This window comes from Cryptomeria japonica, chromosome 10 (assembly GCF_030272615.1).
Source record: "Cryptomeria japonica chromosome 10, Sugi_1.0, whole genome shotgun sequence".
NCBI classification, from domain to species: domain Eukaryota; kingdom Viridiplantae; phylum Streptophyta; class Pinopsida; order Cupressales; family Cupressaceae; genus Cryptomeria; species Cryptomeria japonica.
In genome coordinates this window covers 224,522,659-224,547,780 of record NC_081414.1, presented here as the reverse complement: position 1 = coordinate 224,547,780, position 25,122 = coordinate 224,522,659, and the positions used below count along the sequence as shown (strand labels likewise).

Below are 25,122 nucleotides of genomic sequence, written 5' to 3'. Positions count from 1 at the left end.
TGAGTCAATCTTATCCTTATGGATGACAAATGCCTTAGCCTTGGGGTTTCTTTTTGCCATACCATCCTTTGGTTGTTGTTCCACAGTGGTCTTGTTGCTTTGAGAGTTTCTTGCAACTCAAGTTACCTCTAGTTTTGGTGCCTCCCTTTGCTGATGGATTGTTGGAGCCCTTCTAGGCGGAGGAGCATGATGGAACGATCGCTGAAATGAAGGCCCCCTGCCCTTTTGATTTTTTTGTGGAAATTTTGGCTTAAACCGATAATTCCTTTGATAATTTTCCTGGTCTGTTGTTTGGGTCTTGTTCAACATTCTTCTATGTTTAATAGATGATTATGGATGATTGTATATACTTTCCTTCGTGACTCTTTTTGGGTAGGTGGACAACTCTATATGTTCATTCGATTAGTCTCTCTGACCTTACTGCGTGATGGTTGAGGCTCTGCCTCCCATGCTCTTTTTTGTATAAACTCTCCATATTTTGGTTTCTCAATTTTTAATACAAAAAAATATGTTTAAAAAATAATATTAAGAGATATTTGACTAAAAGTAGATAATAATAAAATATAGATTTTTTTATGCATTTTTTTCTAATAAATAATATTAAAATATATATTTTTTATTTTTTTATTATAAAAGATCTATTTTTTAAAATTAATATAAATTTAAGCCTTTCAAATTATTTCTATAGTCTTTCATTCTTCTCCTTCTCCATAACAATTATAATAAAATAAAATTTTTATAGTGAATATATATAATTTTCTTAAAAGCATAATCCTAATTTAATTTAATAGATTTATATAATTAAAATTATGATAATAAAATACCTCAAATTTAATTATTAATTTGTAGTGTAATATTATATTATTTTTTATATTTATGTCATATTAATTATAATTGGTTATAATAAAATAACCATTGAGAATAGATATTTTTTGAATAACTTAATGAAAAATATTTAAATTTATGATTCAAAGTTTTTAAATTATTTTATATATATTAAATGTAATTATAAAGATACATATAATAATTACATTTATTTTTTAGTAGAAATATTTGTATTTAATTAAATTTAAACTGATCAAATTCTTATAATTGATTTTGTTAATATTTTGAGATAAATAATTATTAGAAATTTATATGTTTATTTATAAAAAGATATTTTATTTACAATATTATAAATAATAAAAAATAAAAAATATTTAAAATACACATTTCAATTTTTAAAATATAAAAAAATCTTAAAAAAAAAACAAAACTATTATTTAAACCAATCATAATATAATAATTTTTATAATATCTTAAGTTTAAAAATTAAATTTTGAGAGAATTTTTCAAATTTTTGAATTAGGAAATCCACTTAGAAACATCAACTTTGATATTCTACTTAATTCTATAAATAGTCAGTATATAAAAAACTGTGGTTATACTGTATACATATGAGGGCAAAACTCTGTTCATTTCAGTTTACCCCTCTTGTTGCAGGAACCACAGGAACACCATGTTATGCCGTAAACTGTTTGTTTTACCATTCCATTTTCGCAATGCCTATTCAACCCTTTTCAATACCCATGCTTATTCTCAGAACCTCTTTTCACACTTTGCCTCCACCAAATTTAACATCTCTGCGGCCCACATCACTCGGATTTTTAAACGAAATCCCTACTTGCAGAGGCTTCAAACCCTCGACAAGGTCGAGCAGTTTGTTCATATGTTGAACAGATGCGGCTGCTCTGAAGTCCAAATTGCTAAGATAATGATGGCACATCCGCAAATGATCAGCACAAGTGTAGAAAGAATATCGGAACCCAAAATCAAACTGCTGGAAGATTTCGGCTTTCAAGGTGAAACTCTGGCGAAGCTTTTGGCGAGCAATCCAAGCATCTTGAGAATCAGCCTTGAGAACGACCTTCTTCCCAAGATGGAGTTTCTTAAGAATCTATTTCAGTCCCAGGAGTTCCTCATCAAATCCCTGCTTAGAGCACCCTTCATTTGCAGTTATAACCTAGAGAAGACCCTGAAGCCCTCGGTTGTTTTCTGGGAGAGATGGGGTTTTCAGGGCACGGAGCTCGTGCGACTCATACGGATAAATCCATTCATTCTGCAACGCTCTTCTCTAACGCCTGCCCAAGCTGATCTCATACGGGAGATAGGCGTCGACAAAGGAAGCAAGATGTTCAAATATATTGTTAATGTGGTAGCTACTAGCCGCAAGGAAACGCTGAAGGCCAAGATAGAGAATTTCCAACTTTGCGGGCTCTCGGCTGAAGAAACCTGGCAAGTATTGCGGGCTGCACCTCTAGTCCTTGGTTTTTCAAAGGTAAAAGTTCGTGAAACGATGAACTTTGTAGTTAAAGACATGGAGCTCCCTGCAAATTATATAGTGAAGCACTCCTGCTTGTTGCATTTAAATTTGGAAAAGATTATGAGGCCCAGGTTTCTAGTTTGGCAGAAAATCAAAGACATGAATGGCCCGAGCCTTTCTCTTTTGTCAGTATTGAAAATGACAGAGGAAAGGTTTGTTAGAAATATTATCAGAGGACATCCTGAATCTACAACACTGTGGACTGTTTATGAAAATGCCATCTCTAAGGCCTCCAGCCACACAAAGAGCTCAATCCACTGTTAATTTGCATTATTGGGAATGAGACAGTGAGAGTCGGGACACAAAGACCACAACAAACATGTTAATCCAGTCTTTAGCAGAAGGTAGGCAGGCTCTCCTCATCGAGATGTTGGCTGTGGGGATTTTACAATTCTGGAGGTACGATATTCAACAACATAAGCTACTTCTATATTCCCCTGCCATGCATTCTGTGTCTAATTGTTCTTCAAGCAAGGTATGCATAGTAGTTACTGACTTTTTAGGTGAGCGAATTGCTTTCACTGCAGTCATTCAGTGTGATGTAATTGGTGACTACTTAATAGCTAGAAGTTTTGTTGCATCTGAAAGGCATTTCAGAAAATCTCATTATTATGTTTGGAATGAGAGTTTTGCTAGAGGAAGGAGTGAACAATTGAACATGATTTTCAGCAACTAAGTTCTACAGCCTCCAAATATTTTCGGAAGCTGTAACTTTGGGTTTGATGTAATATCATTTAGAATACCTGAGTCAGTTTTTCTTAAGATTGTCATGTATGTCCTTAAAGAAATTATTAGAAACAGTACACTAGAGCAGTAGGTTCTTCCATTTACAGTGGAAGTTCATTAGCAGTTGGACAACATAATAAAACATTATTAGATGGAAATCATAGTTAATAAATGGCTTTAAGCATATATTTGGGTCTCCAGGTCATTTCAGGCTCTGACTAGGCAACCTTTCTTTTCAAAATAAATTGGGTTTTTATGGATTCCAATTTAGGATAACATCAATAATATATGAAGCAAATCTGTAAATCCTTTAAAATACTGGGGCAAGCTACAAACTCCTAAATTTCAGTGGATATTTCGCTGTCTTACACGTAGGAGACATTCAGTTGGAGGAATTGCTCATGAACCAATAAATTTGTGGTCATTGATACATCAAACAAGTTGCTCAGGGTTTAAAGAAATTGATACTAGAAAAAGTGAATGCCGTAAATGAAGATTAGGTTTTTAACTTTAAACCTGAAGGTTTCTAATAATGTCTTAACCAACTGTTCTCAAGCCTGGTCGATTCTCAGATAAGTTTTTCAGAGTAACATGGAAATGTAGAAGGCTTTGCAGATACTGTCAAACTCATTCAAGTTGACCTAGTCAAGGTAGGGACACTCAGTGTTGCTAGCTTGGCTCGGATTTTGCGAGTTCACCACAGATGCACAGAGTCTCGGAATTATGGTTTTAAGCATGCTAGAAGTTATATTGTGAAATCTTGTAATACCATACCAATCATGTAATCGATTAATGTTTTTTTAATTGATTCCCCTCTGGGCTATGTACAAATATCTAAAGAAGTATCAATGCATCTAACACTGTCAGCTATTTACATTTTCTGTTATCAAATAGGTTGTCACATATTGGCAAACACGGCCAAATTTCAGGTTACTTTCTATGGCTTTTTATTTGTGAATTTTACCATCATCAAGTACTATGCTATAGATACATTTAATCTACACATGGAAATTGTTAAATAAAAATTAGTATGCTTGGACAAATCAATGCAAAACAAATAGGAACACAAAAGTATTTTTTTGACAACACCTGAAACAAATTTGTGGGAGCTCACTTTAAATGTTGATCAGAAGAGCTTTGTCAAATGTCTTACTGCAAAAATAATTGCTCTGAAATTTATAGAATCAGTAAGAAAATTTCATTCATAGAATGAATCTAGAACCCATGCTTTCAGATATTCATGTGGAAGGTTTGGTCTAGAATATATGATTAAATATCATAGCCTGTGTTCACGATCGTATGAGACAAATCTGAAAGTATCAGTGGTAATGTAAGTGCCAGATAAAAAAGTGGGCCCACCACCTGAGTGCTGGCCTTTCCTCGCTGGCTGCAGCCTATTTTTGGCTTGTAACTGTATATTATGGACAGATTTAGAACGGGGAAGCGGTTTTGGTTGAGAAGATTTGTTATGGTTTTTGAAGGGAAAGATTTTCTTGTTTGGTGTGAGAAAAATCCTTGTTTTGCTGCGTTTGTGGTGTAATCTTTATTTTGTTGAATATGAAGGAACGATATGAATCAGTTTTGAATGATATGACTCAGTTTTCCTCATATTTCTTCTTTCCTCTGCAAATTTGAGTTTCCTTATGTCTTTTAATTCAGCTTTTTTTTCTTTTTCATATGATGGACAAAGTATTCTGTACTGTTTTCATTTTCAGAGACAGGGTCCTTTCTGAAGCAACCCGTTTGAGAGCCAAGGGAAGAGGAGTCTTGAAGTTTTCTTCTGCAAAATTGTAATAATGGACGATTTGCTTTACCACAAAAAAATATTGGAAAATGACAGGCTGAGAAAACAGTTATAGAGAATTTGGAAAGGAAGTGATGTAGCTCTCTGACACTTGTGAAATCTGGACGTGTTTGCTGATGTTGATACTGTTATAAATAATTGCTGAAAGTTCTCTCCCATTCAAATTACAATGTAGTGAATTGTTCTCCTATGAGGAAAAGAATTTGGAGAGGAAGTGATGTAGCCCTCTGACACTTGTGAAATTTGGACGTGTTTGTTGATGCTGATTCTGTTATTAATAATCGCTGAAGGATCTGTCCCATTCAAATCACAATGTAGGGAAGTCTTGTCCTACGAGGATGTCACCAAAAGATGGCATTTGATTGTAATAATAGAAAGATATAGAGACATTGAGTCATGATTCCTAATGATAGACAAGATTCAAGCTTCATTGAACATTGTAATGTATGAAACAATCTTTCAAACATGTTATTTTTTTGTTTACATGATTTGCAACAAATAAAATCAATTGCAATTCACACAGGTTTGGATTCATTTGTCTTAAACATCTTCATGAAGTGTGTTATGAAATGACTTAATTTTTTTTATTATAAAAAAAAATGCAAATATAATTCAAAGAGCATCTATATGACCTATGATTCAAATAAAAAAGACACCTAAAGAATCACATATGACCAAACCTAAGACCCACTACAAATGCAACAAAGTTTTCAACAACCAAAAAATCAACCATAATAGCTCATTTATTGTCTAAGTATACCATCCTAGCAATTGCATATGTATATTCTCACATATCAGGAGTGACAAAGCAACTAATTAAAAGCAACGGGTTGTTGTGGAATCAAGAGCACGAGTTTGATACAAGTAAAATCCAATATAAAATCATTATTCCATTCTTCTTTTTCTTTGCCTTTTCATTCATGTCATGTCCCCTTTTTAAGCAAAGGTTCTTCGTCAAAAAATGATACATTCAAAAAAAAAAAATTAATATATTGTTTTTAAAATATTAACAAACAAAAATTATTGCTAAGAATTGAGTCCAAAAGAAATGTTAATTAAAATAACTTTAATGAAGAGGGTTATAAATTTGATATTATCAAATTTGAAGTTTTGGAGATTAATTTAATAGCAAGTTGAATTGGTCTCATTTTAATTTTCTCATGGAAAATATAAATTTTGAAGGAAAAATAATAATTTTAATATTCATAATTGTTTTGAATGTTTTGATTTTATAAGACAATGAAATATTCAATTTATTGTCCCCATTGAGTGGGGTGTTGGGATTTTATCTTTTTACCATATTTGGTTGATAGTTACAAAGCGGGATCAAATTTTAAATTCAAATTGTTGTCCCTCTCAAATCTTTGTGTGGGATTTGGGTGCCCAATTTGGGCAACTAACATATAAAAGATGAAAATTTCTCATTTGGGTTATTTAAATCTATACAAAACTTCTTCTCAAGAGCACTTGTATTCTACACATCTTCCATGGACAAAAACTTGTTAAAGAGTACATTGAGTGGATGAAAACCCATTGATCGCTAGGATTAAGGGATGGAAACCCTTTGGTTTTTGTAGGAAATTTCAATAAAAAATTGCATTGGAGTAGAAAGAATTGCTTTAGTACCAATATTTTGTGATTTTTGTTGATTGCATTTCATAAAAAGAGATGGAGTGGAGGGTTTTTGTATTGTAGATAGTTTAACATAATATACATCATAACGAGTTTCTCAAGATTGTATGAGACCACAGGGAGTCAGATATGCATGTTGCAGATATACAAGGTTTTCACATTCAAGATACAAGTATACAAAATTGAGTACAATATACTCAAGACTATCTACTTTTACACAATAGATATATACCAAACAAAACATGTATCACTAAAAAAATTGTTGCATAGTTTATTAACAATTTTTACTACTGCTCTAGTCATCCATCCCATTCCATTCTAGCAATGGAATGATCTTAGAGGCCTCATCACTAGACCTCGTCACCTCCATCGCAAAGTCATCACCTTGTTTAATATGAAAGTTAGCCTTGCTTTGCAAACCCAAGTCCTTCTTTAGTGTCTTTTTTGACACTTGGTCATCATATTTCAATTGGAATTTTAGGTAGTTGTGTAGAAAGGGGGTGTTCTTAGTTTTGTTGAATGACCATATTTGATCTTGTTTGATTTTTTATTTCTTAACCTCCATAATACCCTTCCCGAGTAGCTTCAAAAAATTGCTTTTAGAAACCTCCATTGTTAAGGTTACCTACACAAAAACATTGAAGAATATCAGTCTTTTTACAAACTCGATGTCTTGTTAAACCATTTAAACTTTTCATCATTCCTTGCTTTCCATATATTCCATAATATCCTAGTTGAAAAACACAACCTAAACAAATTATATTCTTTATCTAAATTATTCACAGTATTAGTTAGAATTTCCTTCCAATTAATGTCTCCTATATCCCCCCAATTATTTAAACCATCACAAAACATTCTCCAGTTTTTTTAAGCATAAAAGAATTCAAGAAAAATATGCTTTATTGATTCGGGTTTCTTGCATATGCTACACATTTCAACTTTAGAAGAATTTATTTTGTATGGTAATCTTTGCAGTATGAATAATCAAATAAAGCAATCCTTTTTGGGATAAAGGATTTTAGATCATAAAACTTTAAAGAAATTTTGCTATTTTTTATCATCTATGTTTAAATTCCAACATCTATTAACAAATTCAATAATGGAGTCAGTCAAAGATAAAGATTTTAAACCATATTAGTTTTCACATTATAAAGAGGTGTGTCATCAGTCCACTTGAACTCCTTTTAAATTTTAACATTTTGTATATAGATAGTAGGAGTATGCAACAACTTACAGGTTTCCCTAATAATTGAATAGGTCATCCAATTTAATGGAGGTAAAGCATATTCATAGCTTGAACAAACCCATAATTTTAGTTTCCCATTATGGATAATGTCACTAAAGTATTTGATCCCTTTCTGGGACCAACTCTTAGTAGAACAACCCTGTATTCAAGAAAGGGGTTTATCCTTGTGTTCCAAGTTCCACCATATGGACCAATGTGCAAGAACACGTAGGACCCTGTTGGAGCTGTTGGGTGTTTGGTAATAGAAGATCATAAAATGACACAAGTTTCCAAGTTTTGGCCTATTTATGGACAACAAGGTGGATATTGTTTCTCACAAGAACATTTCATAGTTCATCACCTTCCAATGCTTTAGTAATCCATTTAATTGCAAGAGAAATACCATGCCTTTTTAAATCCTTAAGGCCTAAAATATCTAGGGTTTTATCCATACAACACTTGTCCCATTTCGTAAAGTGCTTCTTTCTTGTCCCCTTTCAATCAGACCATAAGAAGTTCTCACCCACTTTCTATCAAACCATAAGAAGTTCTTGTCCCCTTTCTATCAAACCATAAGAAGTTCCCAATTTTCTTTTGAATCTCACTAACCTAATAGTTATTAAAAAACCAAATAAGAGAATAATGGTAAAGGCTCTAAGAGGATAATATATTTTGATAAATTTGAATCCTGACCCCCAAAGAAAGGTATTGTCTATTCCAATCATCAAGCTTTTTTTATCAATCTTAGTCTTAATCTATAATCACATATCTTTTAGACAAGAGCTAATTGCAAAGGGAATTCCCGAGTATCTAACTTATTTATGGGGTTTGTCCCCACTAGAAGTCATACTTATTAAACTAAACTAGGGGATGTCAACCCAACCAAGCATGATGGATTTTGTATTGGGTATCTTTGCACCTTAAATGGTGTAAACGAATTCTAATTTCTAAATCAAATTAACCACATTAATTTGTTCAATTTCCACAAATAATGTAGTGTAGTTTGCAAATTGAATTTTTAACAGATTGTTATTATCTAGAAAGGAGAGGCCCCCAATTCTAGTGGTCAAATAAGATTCTCTTAATATGTAGTGAATTGCATCAAAAGCTATTTGAAAGAGAGTAGGGGCAGGGGCAACCTTGTTTGATTGATAGATTTTCAAAGTGAACACCTCAAAAAGGTAGCCACTGACTTCCACTTGTGTAACTACATCTTTTAATAAGTTATTCACCATGTTACAAAAACAAATATTGAAACCAAATGCCTCAAGAGTCATTCTCAAAAAAGGCCACAATACCCTATCGTATGCCTTCTCAAAATCTAAAAGGAACAAAATTGTATTTTGTATAGACTATAAGGCATATTTCATTGCCTCCCACTTGGTTAGTAAATTATCTAAGATATATCTGCCTTAAAGCTAGTTAGGTGTTATTAATTAATGAAGAAAGAATATCTACCGATCTCATGGGTAGGACATTGGTCAAAACCTTGTAAGACACATTAAGTAAAGTGATTGGGGGTCAATTATTTTTCAATGTCTTATCTCCATCGTTGGGAAGTAACTCAACAATCCCTTTTTAACATTTTTACCCAGTGAGCCTTTATAGAGCCTCGTTATATACTTGAAACAAATAATCACACACTTATTCAATGTATATCTTGTTTCTTCTTTAAATATTTCTTTACTTAATCTACTAGCATTCTCCTTATAAATATTTTGTTTGAGGTACGCTTAAATTGCATTGTGCTTAGCTACATTATCCCTTTAGATGTAAAGAGGAATTTATAAAAGAGGGAAAATTGTCTTTTGATTTCCTCCCATTTGTTGAGAATCTTTAATGCATTTAGCTTTTATGTATCTAAAAAATAATTTGGACCCTTTGTCCCCATTATTCAACCAATTCACTTTAGCCCTCAATCTAAGGCCCTATATTTTGTTGACTTGCAAGTCCCTTAATTTGAGTTTTTTTGGCTATGTTGAACTTTCTACACTAATCCTTATTTAATGGGTCCTTTTGTGTACAAGCTTCTACTTTAAGAAGTCTCTACTAAAGATTGTTTTCATTTTTCCTTGTATGCATGGCTTTCTTTTTGCCAATGGTTTGGAAGTTCACTTTAAAACTATGCACATTATGTTCCCACTTGTCTATTAGTGGTCATGAATGTCACTGAGGATCCACTTATTTATTTTAGTATGAGTGAATATAGCTTCATTACAATTCTCGTCTTTTAATAGGTTTACGTTGAGAATGAAGCTGCCTTCCCTTATACATTTTTTAATACCATCCCTTCCCATTAAAATACTTACTCTAATAGGGAAATGGTTAGATAATGAATAGGGATAAAGACTTACTTTGTAACCATCAATATTTGGATCAAAATTAAAAATAACTCTATTTGCATAAAAATTGTCCATTCTATAGTAAGTTCTCCATTTAGCTTTTTGAGACTTACACCATGTATACCATATGCTACTATTGTCTTTCTTTGTCCCTTTTTTGCGGATTAAATAAGTTGAGCTTAGTTTTCATTCTATACCATAAGTATTTTTCATGTCCCTTCCAATCCATGTCTATGCCACCACATTATCTTAGTTATTTACAATCATATTGAAGTGACCCCCTAGAATCCAAGGTAGATCTTGAAATTTGCATAAACAATTGAATAGTTCAATCTTGTCCTTGTATTCATCAGGAGCATAGATTGAACATAAGACAAAATTAGCCTCTCCTTTCTCAATGATAATCCATATAGCTTTTATGTAAGGGGAGGTACTAGATGTAATTACAAACTAAACCCAATTTTTAGATAGATGTATGACTGTCCAGGCTCCTTTCTCTTTCTCATGCTTAGTGAAAAATGAGAGGAATTTTTTCATATAAAATTGAGGTTGGTCTCAAGTGCAAATCCAGTAGATTTGATTTTCTAGAGGAGGACTGCATCTTTATGTTTATCTATGTTAAGAAACCTCCTAACAATGTATTTTCTATCAAGGGACTCAAGTCCCCTGACATACCATGAGGTATTTGTTAATAACTATGTGCGTGCCTAAATGTGGTATCAATTTGCAAGATGGAAAATATTTCAAACTTACCAATGAAGCATTGCATTAGATGTAAGAAATCAAAACACATGAATAGATTAAAAACTCTAAAATCGCCTCATTGTCCTCTATCTCTAAAGATCTCTAAGATTCAAGGTGGCCCTCACTTGGAAGAGCACTTGATCCTCAAGATGACAATCTAGAGAACAAGTTATATGAAAATGATACTAGAATCGAAATGGATGCAACTAGGATTCTAGTGATGATCAAATGATATGAACTATCAATATGAAGATGACATGCAAGATGGAGTTGTGTTTCTAAATTGAAGAAGTGAGTGATCTAATTAAGCTAAGATGAAGATGATAATGCTATGAAATTGATATGCAATTAAGCTAAATGACTAATCTAGAACATGATAGAATCTAAACATGATGCAATTAAAATGGCCTAATGCTTGAGAGAGGCACAATGAGAGATCCTTGATAACCTCCAAAACAACTATAATAAGGATGCATAAAAAGTAGATTTTGGATCAATAATCATGGACCCTTTGATATGAGACAAGGGCTCATTTTATAGAGTTGAAGGCTTAGGAATGGATGGCCAAGATTAATTATCAATCAAGGGTCAAGATTGAAGGAGGAATGTGGTCCCAAGTTGAAAGGCTTAGCCTTGTGACAAATATCACAAAGGGGAGAGGGTGAGGATCAATGTGGTCCGACAAGTGTGGTCCCAAGTTGAAAGGCTTAGCCTTGTGACAAATGTCACAAAGGGGAGTGGGGTGAAAAGTCAATGTGGTCCCATAAGTGTGGTCCCACCTTGGGAGAAGAGGATATGTGCTCACACATGTGTGAGCAACCTAGGAAGAAACAAAATGGATTAATTAGGATAATGAAGGCATTAGATAGAAACTAGAAGGATGATTAGGAGGCAAGTGGGATATGTAGGATTTTGCAAGTGGGGGGATTTATAAATAAATTTTAATTTATTTAGATGCAAAGGGGGTTTTAATTAAATGTAGATTTGATCAAAATAGGAAAGCGAATAAATTGATATTTTTAGTTAAATGTGAATTTAATTAAAATGGCTAAGGGGGGGGTATTTAATTACATGTGAATTTAATTAAAGGGCTAAGATAGAAGAAGGGTATATTAATTAAATCTTAATTTAATTAATAAGCGATTTAATGATGATTAAATTCATTTAATTAGTTGTGCCAGTTTTAGGTGTCTACATTTTTCCCCTCTTTGAAGTGACATGTGACCACATGTTAATTCAAAGAAAATGTGTGATATGTCATCAAAATTTTCTGATATGATGTTGTTGCCAAAATTGTCGATATGATGTCCCAGATATGAAGAATTGATTTGATATGAAAAGTCGATATGAAGCTGGTGTCGATATGATACTGATATGAAATTGATGTCGATATGAAGTTGGTGTTGATATGAGACTGATATTAAATTGATGTCGATAAGCCCCCTTGGGAGATAAATTGAGAAAAAAATACGATTTCCGAGGCAGTGTCGTGATGTAGTACGATTTTTGAATATTTGGACAATTTAATTTTTTTGAATTTTTAAATTTTTTGATATTTATTTGCCAATAAATTTTTAAAAGAATATTGAAGAAATGAGGAAGACTAATGTGGGCATAGCGCATACAAGCCCCACACGTCCACTGAGGCCATGTTGGTATGAATCCTGATTATCAATATGGGTCAAGTGTCGATATGTTTCTGTAAAGCGGAAAATCGAACCCTAGATGTTCCCCCACTCCATGGAGAGAGAAAGGAGGTCACTAGGATTGACGGTTTTCACTTAGGAGAGACTTTACATTCAAAAGAGGGGTTGAAACCCACAAGATCCAATCTCACACAATGCAAGACTGGATTCTAAATGAGTTTCAAGGGTTGAGACATCAAGGATACCCTCTTTTGTAAAGAATGTAGATAGAAGGATTGAACTAGGAGTGCATGTAAAGTAAGAAAGATTCACTTATAAACGGAGATAGGGACACGGGATGAAGCTGCGGACCTGAAATTAGCAATAAAATGTCGAGACGATGTTGTCCTGCAAATTTGAGCGAAAGTTGACGGGACGATGGCGCCCGGAGTGCACACGGTCCTCCGAAAAATCCGCGAAATGAAGGGGGATCTGTTCGTCTCTGCACAAGGATTCCAAATCTTCAATTACAGCCGCGTACCTGCAACCTACACACAAAAAAGAGAGGACGATTGGGGGGTTAAGGATTAGGGGTTTGCCTTTAGGTCAAACCCCGGTTTTGGAATTAACCAAGAAATGAGAATGTTGTAAATGTAAGTGTTTGTAATGTAATCAAGTACTGATACCTTGTCGTAAGAATGTTTGTATTCTTACATGCGAAGTTGTAATGACGTTGTATGTTATATGTTGTAAGCGATCTCCTCTTCAATGGTTGAATCCTTGTCTTGAATGCAACATCTAGCCTTGAATGGAGACTTAGAATGCTCAATTGAAGGAATGATTGAATGCTTGAATGTTTGAATGTTTGAATGTTTACCTAGCGCTTCCGCCTCTTGCACTTGCTTATTTTCTTGCCTACCCTTTCTAGGAGGGGAAAAGTAGTTTATATACTTGTCAATTAGGGTTAGGAGACTGATTTTTCCGACCTTAGGCCGACCTAGGAACATTATTTTCCAAATTGCAAACTTAAAGACCCGATGCCCAACAAGAGACCGGGCCCAAAATAGGGCCAGGGACCAGGGTGCTGGGCGCCATGGTCCCACCTCCCGTGACAGCAGGGTGCAAGGAGGATCAGGCCGAGGTGCAAAAAGATGCAGTTTTTGATGTCGCAAGCAGGTTTTGGGGTCTCCATTTAGGTTCAATGTTGCGCCACCATCGTGAAGACCCAAATGTAGTCGAAATTGCAAGTGTCACAATTTTAGGACACTACATTTAGCTCCCACTTTAGCAGGAGTATAAGCGTACGCCCATACTTCTGGTAAAGTACAAGGAAACAACTTTGAAAAAATTTCACCACGTCAAGGAGGCAAGATACACCAAACCCCCAGTGGACTAAGGATCTTACGACTTTGATTGACAAAGTAAAAGGGAAGATTGCGAGGGAGAACCATGAGTGTCAGTAGTAAGGTTCCCTCACTATGAGTCATGCAAGAAAAATACCAAAATTTTTCAAGGCAAAACTAAATTCGCCAAGAAATTTTCAAGTATCTTGAAGAGATATGAATGGGGTGTATGCCCCCCTACGTTAAAGCGATCGCACACGCCTCATCGGGGGTGATTGCTTTAAGGTAGTGATACATATAAGAAATGAGAAGGGAAAGGAGCACGTTATCACAAGGATTTAGCCCCCAAGTGTGAGATAAGCCCAAGGATAATAGACACAAAGCACAAAGCACAAGGTGACTTCACTTTCCTTGGGGTCAGTATGCTGTAGGATAATTCATGTATATCATATGTATGTATGCATAATTGTTCTTCATTCCCCAATCAAGGAAGGTCACCTAGAAGAAGGGAACACATGTGTCTTTTGAGACAACATGAGAGAGACCAAAAGAGATCTCAATGCTTTGCATCGTCCTCAAGTAGACAACATTAAGGACAACAAATAGAAGAATGAGAATAACACATAGAAGAAGTAACAAAAGAGATCAAGAGAGGAGGAGAGAGTCTGCTATGGTAATGAAACTAGTCTAGCACGTCATCCACCCCCCGATCTTGCTGATCAATATTTTGGGAAGGCAGGAAACACGCTAGAGGAGGAACATCCAACACAGCAGATGGAGCTATCACAAGATCCAAACAAGGGCTATGTTCATGTTCCACGCCATGTTGTTCTTGTCTAGGAGCTAGGATAAGTGCTTTAGAAAATTTGTTAGATAAATGGTTATCAACATCAACATATTCATATTCACTATCAGAAGAAAGATGAGTAACATTTTCATCATGAATAACATTTTCATCTATATCATCACCAAGATTTATAAAAATAGGATCTTTAACTCGCACAGGATCAAGACCATCATGCATCTTATGTTTAGGAGATTTTGGCTCAATTTTCGGCTGAGGAGAAAATGGAATAATACTAGCTAAAGGTTTTTTTGGGGATTGCAAAGTTTGAGAAGCAGCTGCACGCGCTCTAAGACGATGCTTTCGTCGGTGTTCACGCACAGAATGATTTCGTCTAGTCTTAGTAGGAAGTTGAGAAGATTGAGGAGGAGGAATGTTCTCATCCTTATCACTTGGGTGTTTAGGTTGTGGTCTCTTAGGTTGAATAATAGGAGAAGAGGAAGGTCTCTTCTCTCTATAAGAGGAAGGAGGAGGAACTGCTCCATATAAAGGAGGGATATCTGGTTTAGGAAGGAGACCAAGTCCATCATGACGAGGGGGTATAGGTCTACCTTTAGAAAGTTTATTAGTCATAGATGTAGTCACATCCATAGGGATGGGTTGGGAATATTCTTGAGGAAAGACATTAGTTTTATCTTTCAAAGGAAGGACTTCCTTCTCAAGAATGATAGGAATATCAAGTTTGGGTGTTCTAGGCTCACTTAGAGATAGGATCATATCCTTTTTCCACTTTTGATAAGATTTGAAAAGATGATCACTCCGCGGTGGAAGAGATTGGAATTGTTTAGGCCAAAAATAATCAATAGGAACACTAGAAGTTCTTTCAGCTGGTTTAAAGAGACTATGATTGATAGTAACAACTTCACCATTATGGGGGAATTTCAAGCACTTGTGAATATGAGAAGCAATAGCTTTCATGGAAGATAGCCAAGGATAGCCTAGCTTCACACGAAATTGTTCGGACGATGGGATAATAGTAAAGTCCACATCAAGGGGTTTGTTATGGACCTCAATAGGTAATGTAATAGAACCAATTGCAGGAGAAGAAAATGCATCAAATAGTTTCACAAACACATTTGTTTTGTCATAGATCACTTGATTCAATTGCAAAGTAAAAAGAAATTCTTCAGTAATGACATTAACCATACAAGAAGGATCAATAAGCACTCCACGGCAAGGTGTATTCTTGACTTTTGCAACTATATATAAAGGACCATCAGGTGCCCTGATAGTTTCACTGGAATCAAATGTGATGGAAGGCTCTTTAGGGATTTTCTGCTGCTCTACAAAGTTAACCACATTCGGGGTCATAGACACAAGACCATCAGGTGAGAAAGAGGAATCGTTAGTCTCAATCACATTAGAGGTATGAGAAGGTAATGGATCAGTAAAAATCTTAAGATTTTGGTTAGGAAGAGCTACAGGTGTGTTGACTTTATCATTCACACCTGAAACAGAGATAGTATTATTATCAATCAAATCTTGAATTTTACCTTTTAAAGCAAAACATTTTTCAGTATCATGCCCAGGTTGACGATGAAATTGACAAAAAGATTTGTTATCAAAATAGGGTGAATTAATCTTTGTAGGATCTATTTGCTTTATAGGAGTGAGGGTAAGCACATTTTGTTCCAATAACTTATTCATAATACTATGCAATGATTCATTCAAAGGAGTAAACTTTCTTTCTTTCTTGAAAAACTTAGAAATAGGAGGCACACCTGATGCTGCATTCACATTGTTGTTGATGATGTTTTCATTGAACTTAATGACCTCTCTGTTCGGTTTAAACTTCCCAAATGGTTGTTGACTACTATCACCCTTATCACTCGGAGCCATAGGATTTGCTTGTTCCATTTGACTCACAGTCAGTTGATAATTGTGAAGAGTTGCGCACAACTGTTGGAAAGAAGTAAACTCTGAAAACAGAAGTTTTTCTCTAATATCTTTTTGTAAATTAGAAATAAAGATTCTTTGAATATCATTGTCAGGTACTAGAAAAGAAATTTGAGCATACAAATGCTTATATCTACCAATGAAATCAGTCACTTTTTCCTTTAACACCTTGTTTACAATGCATTAAATCAATCAAAGTAACTTTAGGACTTATATTGTTTTGAAATTGTTGAATAAAAGCATTTGCAAGTTGTTGGAAAGAAGTAATAGAATAGGAAGGCAACGAGCAATACCATTGTAGAGCCTTATCTCTTAATGTTCTAGTAAACAGTTTTGCAAGCAACCTTTGGTCATGAGCAAAATCGGTACATATTGTTTGAAAGGTCTTAACATGTGTTAGAGGATCACCCTTACCATTATAAAGCTCCAATTGTGGGATTTCAACATGCTTAGGGGGGATAGCTCGAACAATGTCAAGAGAAAGTGGGCTCGCAACATCAAATGTGGGCACACTAGACTTAGATTGATTCATAGAGGCAATTTGTTGCTATAAAGAAGAGACAGTTTGTGCAAGATTGCTAATGGTCGCTTCAGTCGAAGAGTTCATATTAGACGTGTTAGATTGTGATGGAGGTATTATGTTATTGAAAGAAGGTATTGATTGAGAGTAAGGTGGTGGGACACTATGATAGTTAGTCATAGGAGATGATTGGAAAGGAGGAACACTACAAGGAGGAATGAAAGGGTTAAATGAATTGCCCCCTTGCGTCATGTTCATTTGTGGAGATGAAATAGGAACACTCATTGAAGGAATGAATGAAGAAGTAGGATTGCCCCCATGACTGGTGATCATAGGTAGAATGTTTTGTATTGAAGTAGTCATTATGTTTGATGTAAAAGTAGGTATACTAGCAATAGAAGTTGTCAAAGGAATAGAATGATTGTCTTGAGTAGGAGGTTGTGTATAACCTAAAGTTTCGGCACAACTCTTCATAGGCATCACATTCGAATCCACAATGTGTGCAATACCACGTAAAATATCAATTCCATTCTTATCACTTTGAACCATACGTTTTAGACCCTTAATTAATGAAAGAGCTTCACTATCGGGGTATTCTTGAGACATCCATTGCTGAAAATCATCAAATTGGTTATCCAATTTCGAAAGTTGTTCTATAGAAACCTCATGGAAAGCTTCTTCATCATTAAGAGGATTAGAGGAATTACCCATGTCCTCGTTAAAAGGGTCATTCAAATTAGGTTACATCTCCTCGGTAATTAAACCTTGGAAAGACTTAATTCTAAGGCTTCGTCTAACGGGAATAGTGTAAGTAGGGCTTACTGTTGTAAAACTCATGCACTAAAGAGAGAGAGAGAAGATTTTGAATTTAGAAGTAGTGAATTTCAATAAAATCAGCCAATCTCCTGGATTTAAGCTGTTAAATACAATCAGGACAATCTCCCGAAATTTCGAAAAAAAATGTCAGGGACCGTGGTGAACGGAGTGCACACGGTCCTCGCAACTTTTTTTGAAATTTTCAGAGATGAAAGTTATGGTGATTTTAAAGCTAATCTGAAAAAATTGAGTGATTTTACGATCTGTAGATAGGCCAAATTAAAGTTGCAATCTCAAAATTGAACCCTACCAAGATTGTTGAAAATGCAAAATTTGAATTTTGAAAAAGAGAGGGAAACTGAAATTTTGAATTTTATGATTTTAGAGGGAATACTGAAAGCAATGCAAGCTTTGAAATTTAAAAGTTGACTCAATTTCATGCAAAATTCAAATTTGAAAGCAGAAATCAAAGTTGTTGCAATTAAACACTTAATTTCAAAAGTCACAAATTGCAAGAATTTGAATAAAGCACTGAAATTTCGAATGAATGCCAACAAACTTTTCAGATTTAGGACTGTAAGAAACACAATTTTAACACAAATTTCAATTTCAACAATTTTTGAATGATTATAAGCCTTAATTCAAGCAATCACTAGACCAATTTTGACTTTAATTTTGAAAGTGTTAGAATTAATGAAATCAGCCAAGATTCTGGATTTTAGTAGAAAAATACAATAAGATCTAGCTCCCGAAATTTCAGAAAAAATGTCGAGGACGATGGCGCTTGGGGTGCACACGGTCCTCGCAACTTTTTTTAAAATTTTCAGGGATGAGAGATATTGTGATTTTGTTGCGGAATCCAAAGTTACAGCCGATTTGGAGGTGTTTTGATCAGTGAAATCATCGGTCAAAGGTTGAATCAAGAGGGTTTTTTTTTAAATTAGGGTTTTGACACTTAACCACTTAATTTTCAGAATTAAAGCACAAATATGATTTGACAATTTGCAATAGAAGTGTAGATCCAAAACAAGCATTAACAATTAAACATTTCACAAGCTCAATTACTAAAAAGGAAATTTAGGGTTTTTATGCAATTAACCTCTAAAATTTGCAAAAGATCAAACATGGAAATGTAATTAAGGAAGCAAAATTTTTTCAGATCTAACCATGAATAATCAGAATTAGGATGTTCATGTCGGGTTCACCAAAATGTAAAGCGGAAAATCGAACCCTAGATGTTCCCCCACTCCATGGAGAGAGAAAGGAGGTCACTAGGATTGACGGTTTTCACTTAGGAGAGACTTTACATTCAAAAGAGGGGTTGAAACCCACAAGATCCAATCTCACACAATGCAAGACTGGATTCTAAATGAGTTTCAAGGGTTGAGACATCAAGGATACCCTCTTTTGTAAAGAATGTAGATAGAAGGATTGAACTAGGAGTGCATGTAAAGTAAGAAAGATTCACTTATAAACGGAGATAGGGACACGGGATGAAGCTGCGGACCTGAAATTAGCAGTAAAATGTCGAGATGATGTTGTCCTGCAAATTTGAGCGAAATTTGACGGGACGATGGCGCTCAGAGTGCACACGGTCCTCCGAAAAATCCGCGAAACGAAGGGGGATCTGTTCGTCTCTGCACAAGGATTCCAAATCTTCAATTACAGTTGCGTACCTGCAACCTACACATAGAAAAGAGAGGACAATTGGGGGGTTAAGGATTAGGGGTTTGCCTTTAGGTCAAACCCCGATTTTGCAATTAACCAAGAAATGAGAATGCTGTAAATGTAAGTGTTTGTAATGTAATCAAGTACTGATACCTTGTCGTAAGAATGTTTGTATTCTTACATGCGAAGGTGTAATGACGTTGTATGTTATATGTTGTAAGTGATCTCCTCTTCAATGGTTGAATCCTTGTCTTGAATGCAACATCTAGCCTTGAATGGAGACTTAGAATGCTCAATTGAAGGAATGCTTGAATGTTTGAATGTTTACCTATCGCTTCCGCCTCTTGCACTTGCTTATTTTCTTGCCTACCCTTTCTAGGAGGGGAAAATTAGTTTATATACTTGTCAATTAGGGTTAGGAGACTGATTTTTCTGACCTTAGGCTGACCTAGGAACATTATTTTCCAAATTGCAAACTTAAAGACCCGATGCCCAACAAGAGACCGGGCCCAAAATAGGGCCAGGGACCAGGGCGTTGGGCGCCATGGTCCTGAGGGACCAGGGCGTTGGGCGCCATGGTCCCACCTCCCGGGACAACAGGGTGCAAGGAGGATCAGGTCGAGGTGCAGAAAGATGTACTTTTTGATGTCGCAAGTAGGTTTCGGGGTCTCCATTCAGGTTCAACATTGCGCCACCATCGTGAAGACCCAAATGTAGTCAAAATTGCAAGTGTCACAATTTTAGGATGCTACAGTTTCAAAGGTCGATATGGGTCAAAGTTCGATATGGGTTAAAGGTCGACATGAGTCCTGATTCGATATGGGTCATGATTCGATATGGGTCTTTATTCGATATGGGTCCTGATTCGATATGGATCCTAATTCGATATGAGTCTTGATTCAATATGGGTCCTGATTGATTTATTTTAGATATGGAACTTGGATTGATTGATTCTCAATGTGTTGCTTGATTCATAGATTTTGTTATTGATATGATATCCAGGGACTGGGGAAATTTATTTGTTCTGACTGACGATTGGTTCTGTTTTGTATCATTGATTTTCCTTTGGATCAGCATGTGGTCACACATGTGCATGATGATATGATTAGAATGTAGCTATTTTGATGTCGATGAGCTATATGATATGCTTTTGATGACTTTTGCAGATGATGATGTAGATGATGTGATGTGTGTGTATTTGACTTTTATGATTTACATGCTTATATGATGATTGTAATGATACTATATGTTTAGAAGGTGATTTGCAGATGATTGTTGAATTTGATGATTGCAAATGTTTCTAACATGTTTTTGTGTGCCTTGGATAATGCAATCTAGAATGTCACATGTTTTAATATGATATGCAAAATGCTATAATGATGTGAAATGTGAAATGTATTGTGAAAATGAGATGGATAATGATATGCATGATATGAGATGTATTTTGAAAATGAGATGTAATGCACTTACAATGATATGGAAATGATGATGACATGGTCGGAAAATGCAATTATAATGTGATATGAAAATGATAATTCAATTGAATGTAAGTGGAAAATGATAATACGAATGTACCTAAATATAATATTAACATGATGATGATATGCAACCTAATGCAAGTTTAGAGTGAGAATGATATGCAACCTAATGCAAGTTCAAAGATGATATGCAACCTAATTGAAACTTAAAGATGATAAATGACACTAATCGAAAATGAAAATGATATGCAACCTAATGCAAGATTAATATGATAATGATTACGAATTGATACTAATGCATTCTCGTTCCCAAGTGTTTCCATCTGTTTTTGATCAAATTGTCAGTGCTTCCTTATTTCATCATTGAGTCTTGATTTGTTGAAAGTTGATACAAGCGTTATGGTATATTTGAACCATAACGACCTGAGTATAACTTACATGGATTTTGATATTGCAAGATGACACAAGCATCGAGGTATGTAGAACCCCTGCCCTAATCAGATTTTAAATTCCGGTTTGACCTTGGTTGATTTACCACGATGAAATGTTATAGTCAAATATTATGATTATTGTGCGTACCTGTAAATGTGATTTTCACATCGATTTTTATGTAAGTTTATTTGTTCTTCTTATTTGTGTTATTAATCTCAGGTTAACAATTTCATTAAAGATATATGTATGCATGTGTGGCTCATGGTTGCAAGAGATTGCAAGTACAATACCGCATAGGTAGGAGGTTCATCTCCACCTGGATTCGCAGGTTTGAGTGTACCTCATTGGCCCTAAGAGATTGGATTAGGTGGTCATAAGACCCTCATTTTACCCTAGTCATGCTCAAGTGAGCGTCGTCAGTCGTCAGTCAGTTTTCCCTTGGGTTGGGTATGCGGGTCGTGTATCTGGTTGGCTTTCTTGGGTTGCATGTTTTGCGTGTGGTAAAATTAGGTATTTAATCCTTAGTATTTAATTTGTTTAAATGTGTTCTTTTACGCATTAGTAAATTAAGGGACTAAATTAAATAGGACCCCTTTGTGTGATTAATCATTAATTAGAATTGCTCTATTCATGTTTGTAGCAAGTTTGATTACATGGTTATTTTTAAATGCTGAATTTATTCAGTTTATGCATTTTAAAATGAAAGGTTAAATAGAATTAGAAAATAGAAATAATTTACCCTCTTTGGCATTTTGAAATAAAAAATGTTAGTTTGAATTAAATTAAGAAAAGCAATTTTTAGAAGAAAAGCAAGTCTTTGCATATTTTAATTGTTGGGAAAAAGTATTTTAAATCCAAAAATATGAATTTTGGTCAAGCATTTCCTTTTAACCTATGTTTGGAAAATATTTTTGGAGGAGATTATTTTTGGGAATAAAAAATTTTGGGCATTTGGAAGAGAAGGATTTTCTTGAGCTTGCAAGTTGGGCTCTTCATCAAATCTTTCCAGGACTGCTGAATAAGGTAGGATTATTGTTTATCTCTTTGGTTTCTTTGCTAAATAAAGATTGTATTGATTTTGAAGAATTCTGGCTATGTTTGTTGATAATCTCATATATTTGGGGAATAATGGAAGAGTTGTAGTGAAATCTCCAATTCAAACTCTCCTTGCTTCCTTTCCAAACCTCCAGATTAAATTTTGGTTGCTCAAATTATTTTTAAAATCAAATATTGGGGTTGGTTGTTCATGATAAATTTTGTTAAAACTTCAATGATTGTCTTGGGAATCAAGTTTTAAATGGGGGAATTAGTTTGTCTTGGGCAAAATTGGTTGAATGGATTGGATAAATGTGTGTAATCAATCCTATTTGCCAAATATGGTATTTGGTTGGAAAAATTTGCATTTTTTGAGTCTAGTTATTCAACAAATTTTATTATTTGAAAACCATGGGTGCTCTGGAAATTTGTTTTAGTCTCAGTTTGAGACTGTGAATTAATTGGGGTTTTTCATTTTAAAAGTTTATATAAAAAATATATATATACAAAAAAAAAAAAAATTGAAGTGAATTTAGGTTTTGGAGGGCGGAAGAGCTGAGGCTCAACTCGTGCCCCCTCCCTTGGTTTGCAACCTGTGGAGATTGCGTCCATAGTGTGGCCGCAGAGCTCTGCGACCACAGTGTGGCCGCAGGGGTCTATGTCCACAATGTGGCTGAAGAGGTCTATAGTATGGACGCAGAGGTCTGCGTCCACAATGTGGCCACAGCCTCTGCGGTGAGGGCACAACCTTCACTCCTGTGGATGTGATGTGGGCGCCATGGTTTCTTTTTTTATTTAAAATAAAATAAAAAAAGATTTTATCGCAGTTTATAAATTTTGGTTTATTTAAAAGTTTTTAATATTATTTATTAAAAGGTTTTAAATAGTATTTTTTTAAATTATTAATTAGTATATATTTTATTAATTGTATATATATATATATATATATATATATATATATATATATATATATATATATATATATATATATATATATATATATATATATATATATATATATATATATATATATATATATATATATATATATATATATATATATATATTAGTTTATATTTAATTTGTATTTCTTTTTGTAAATTTATATCTATGAAAGGGCATTACCTGATTTTGAAAAGGTTAAATTAGGTATTTCTGGTTGAGGGAGATAGAAATGATTATCTATCTTAATTTTTTTAATGTATATTTCCATATTTTGGAAATTGTATCTTGGTTTTGGAAAAGATAAGTTTAGACCAATTGTTTCGAACAATTATGGAATGATGTTTTATTTTGAAAAAAAATAATCATATTTTAGTGGATTAATGTATATTTGATTTTATATCATTATGTATTCTGCATATACTATAATTATACTAATGTGATTTTGGTTTGAAAACTCATGATGAAGTGATTATATTATTTTATGATGCAAAATAAATTTTAGTGAGTTAGTAAACTATGAGCGACATGTACCTAGACAAGGTAGACAAATTGAAATCTAATTAGATCTATTAGAAAAATGGATCGATTGTAATGTTTAAACGATATGGAAGAAGATTGTCTTTTCTGATTTATGTCTATGCATGTTTAATTTTCTATATTCGTATTTGCTTAATAAATGGCAAGTCCTTGATTGTGAAGTTGGATATTGTCGCATGTTGATTTGGGTACCTTCTTATGTTCTTGATCTCGAGTATTGACTGTTTTCATGTCAGGGTTTTGTATCCGGTCATGTCCTTTATGCGAGTGTTGAAATGTTGGTATGTGGTTGACCATAGTTGGTCATGTCTCTAGTCAGAGTACTGTCAGTCAGTGCACCTCGTATGAAGATTTGTTCGGCCAAGTAGGTATTCCTACCGTATTGAACTCTGTACGCTTGTCCTAGTGTATTCCTTGGTTTAGGAGTTCGTATGATTATGGTCTAGTGTCATATGGGAAAGTGTCTTTCGAGTGGGGGTCGCGCCCAAAGTGGTTGAAGGGTAACCCATCAAAAGTGTGTCTAAATAAGTGATAACCTAATAGCACATTACAGAGTTTAGTTAATAAAAACACTAAGTAAGATAATTGTGCCTCATGCATGGGATGAGTGCTAGTACGAACTCAACATGCAGTGAGAAGGCCTGAAATGGCAAACCAACAACCTTGTCTTCACGAAAGGATGTGTTGGGTCCACATGAGACTTGGATGGGCCTGAGGTTCGGAATAGGTTGCCAGGGTAACCCAGTAGATGGGGTTGGAACCTATGGAGGCCTGCCATGGTAACCATACCAAGTTATGTGATGACACTTGTCCCTTATGTTTACTAGTGTGGAGTGTGTGTGGTCTTTATTAGGAACATTGTTGTAGAGTCATATATGGTTGTTTTTTGCCCTTGTGAGAACCTGATATTCATGTTAGACCATGGGTTGCTTATGATGGGTTGCGAAGACCTAGTCTCGTGGGTGCTCGAGTTGATCTTTTGTAATTGCTTCTTACCATGTTCAGTTGGATCCTTTTCCTATTCAGGGATCACTCATGTATCTATTGGACCAATATGGTCGTATGTATTATTGGTTTTGTATATGGTGAAAATGGATAACAATAATATTGAAAGACTAAATAGATTCAACCACAAAACCCTAGCCTAA

The 25,122-nt window shown here is 34.6% G+C and overlaps 1 protein-coding gene across 1 annotated transcript; it reads left to right on the top strand.

Moving 5' to 3' along the window:
* Nucleotides 1-1,440: 1,440 nt before the first annotated feature.
* Nucleotides 1,441-5,375, top strand: LOC131034863 (transcription termination factor MTERF6, chloroplastic/mitochondrial-like). Its single transcript, XM_057966462.2, has 2 exons — nucleotides 1,441-2,761; nucleotides 4,804-5,375. The coding sequence occupies exon 1, from the start codon at nucleotides 1,499-1,501 to the stop codon at nucleotides 2,624-2,626; it is 1,128 nt and encodes a 375-aa protein (XP_057822445.2). The 5' UTR covers nucleotides 1,441-1,498; the 3' UTR covers nucleotides 2,627-2,761; nucleotides 4,804-5,375.
* Nucleotides 5,376-25,122: the final 19,747 nt, after the last annotated feature.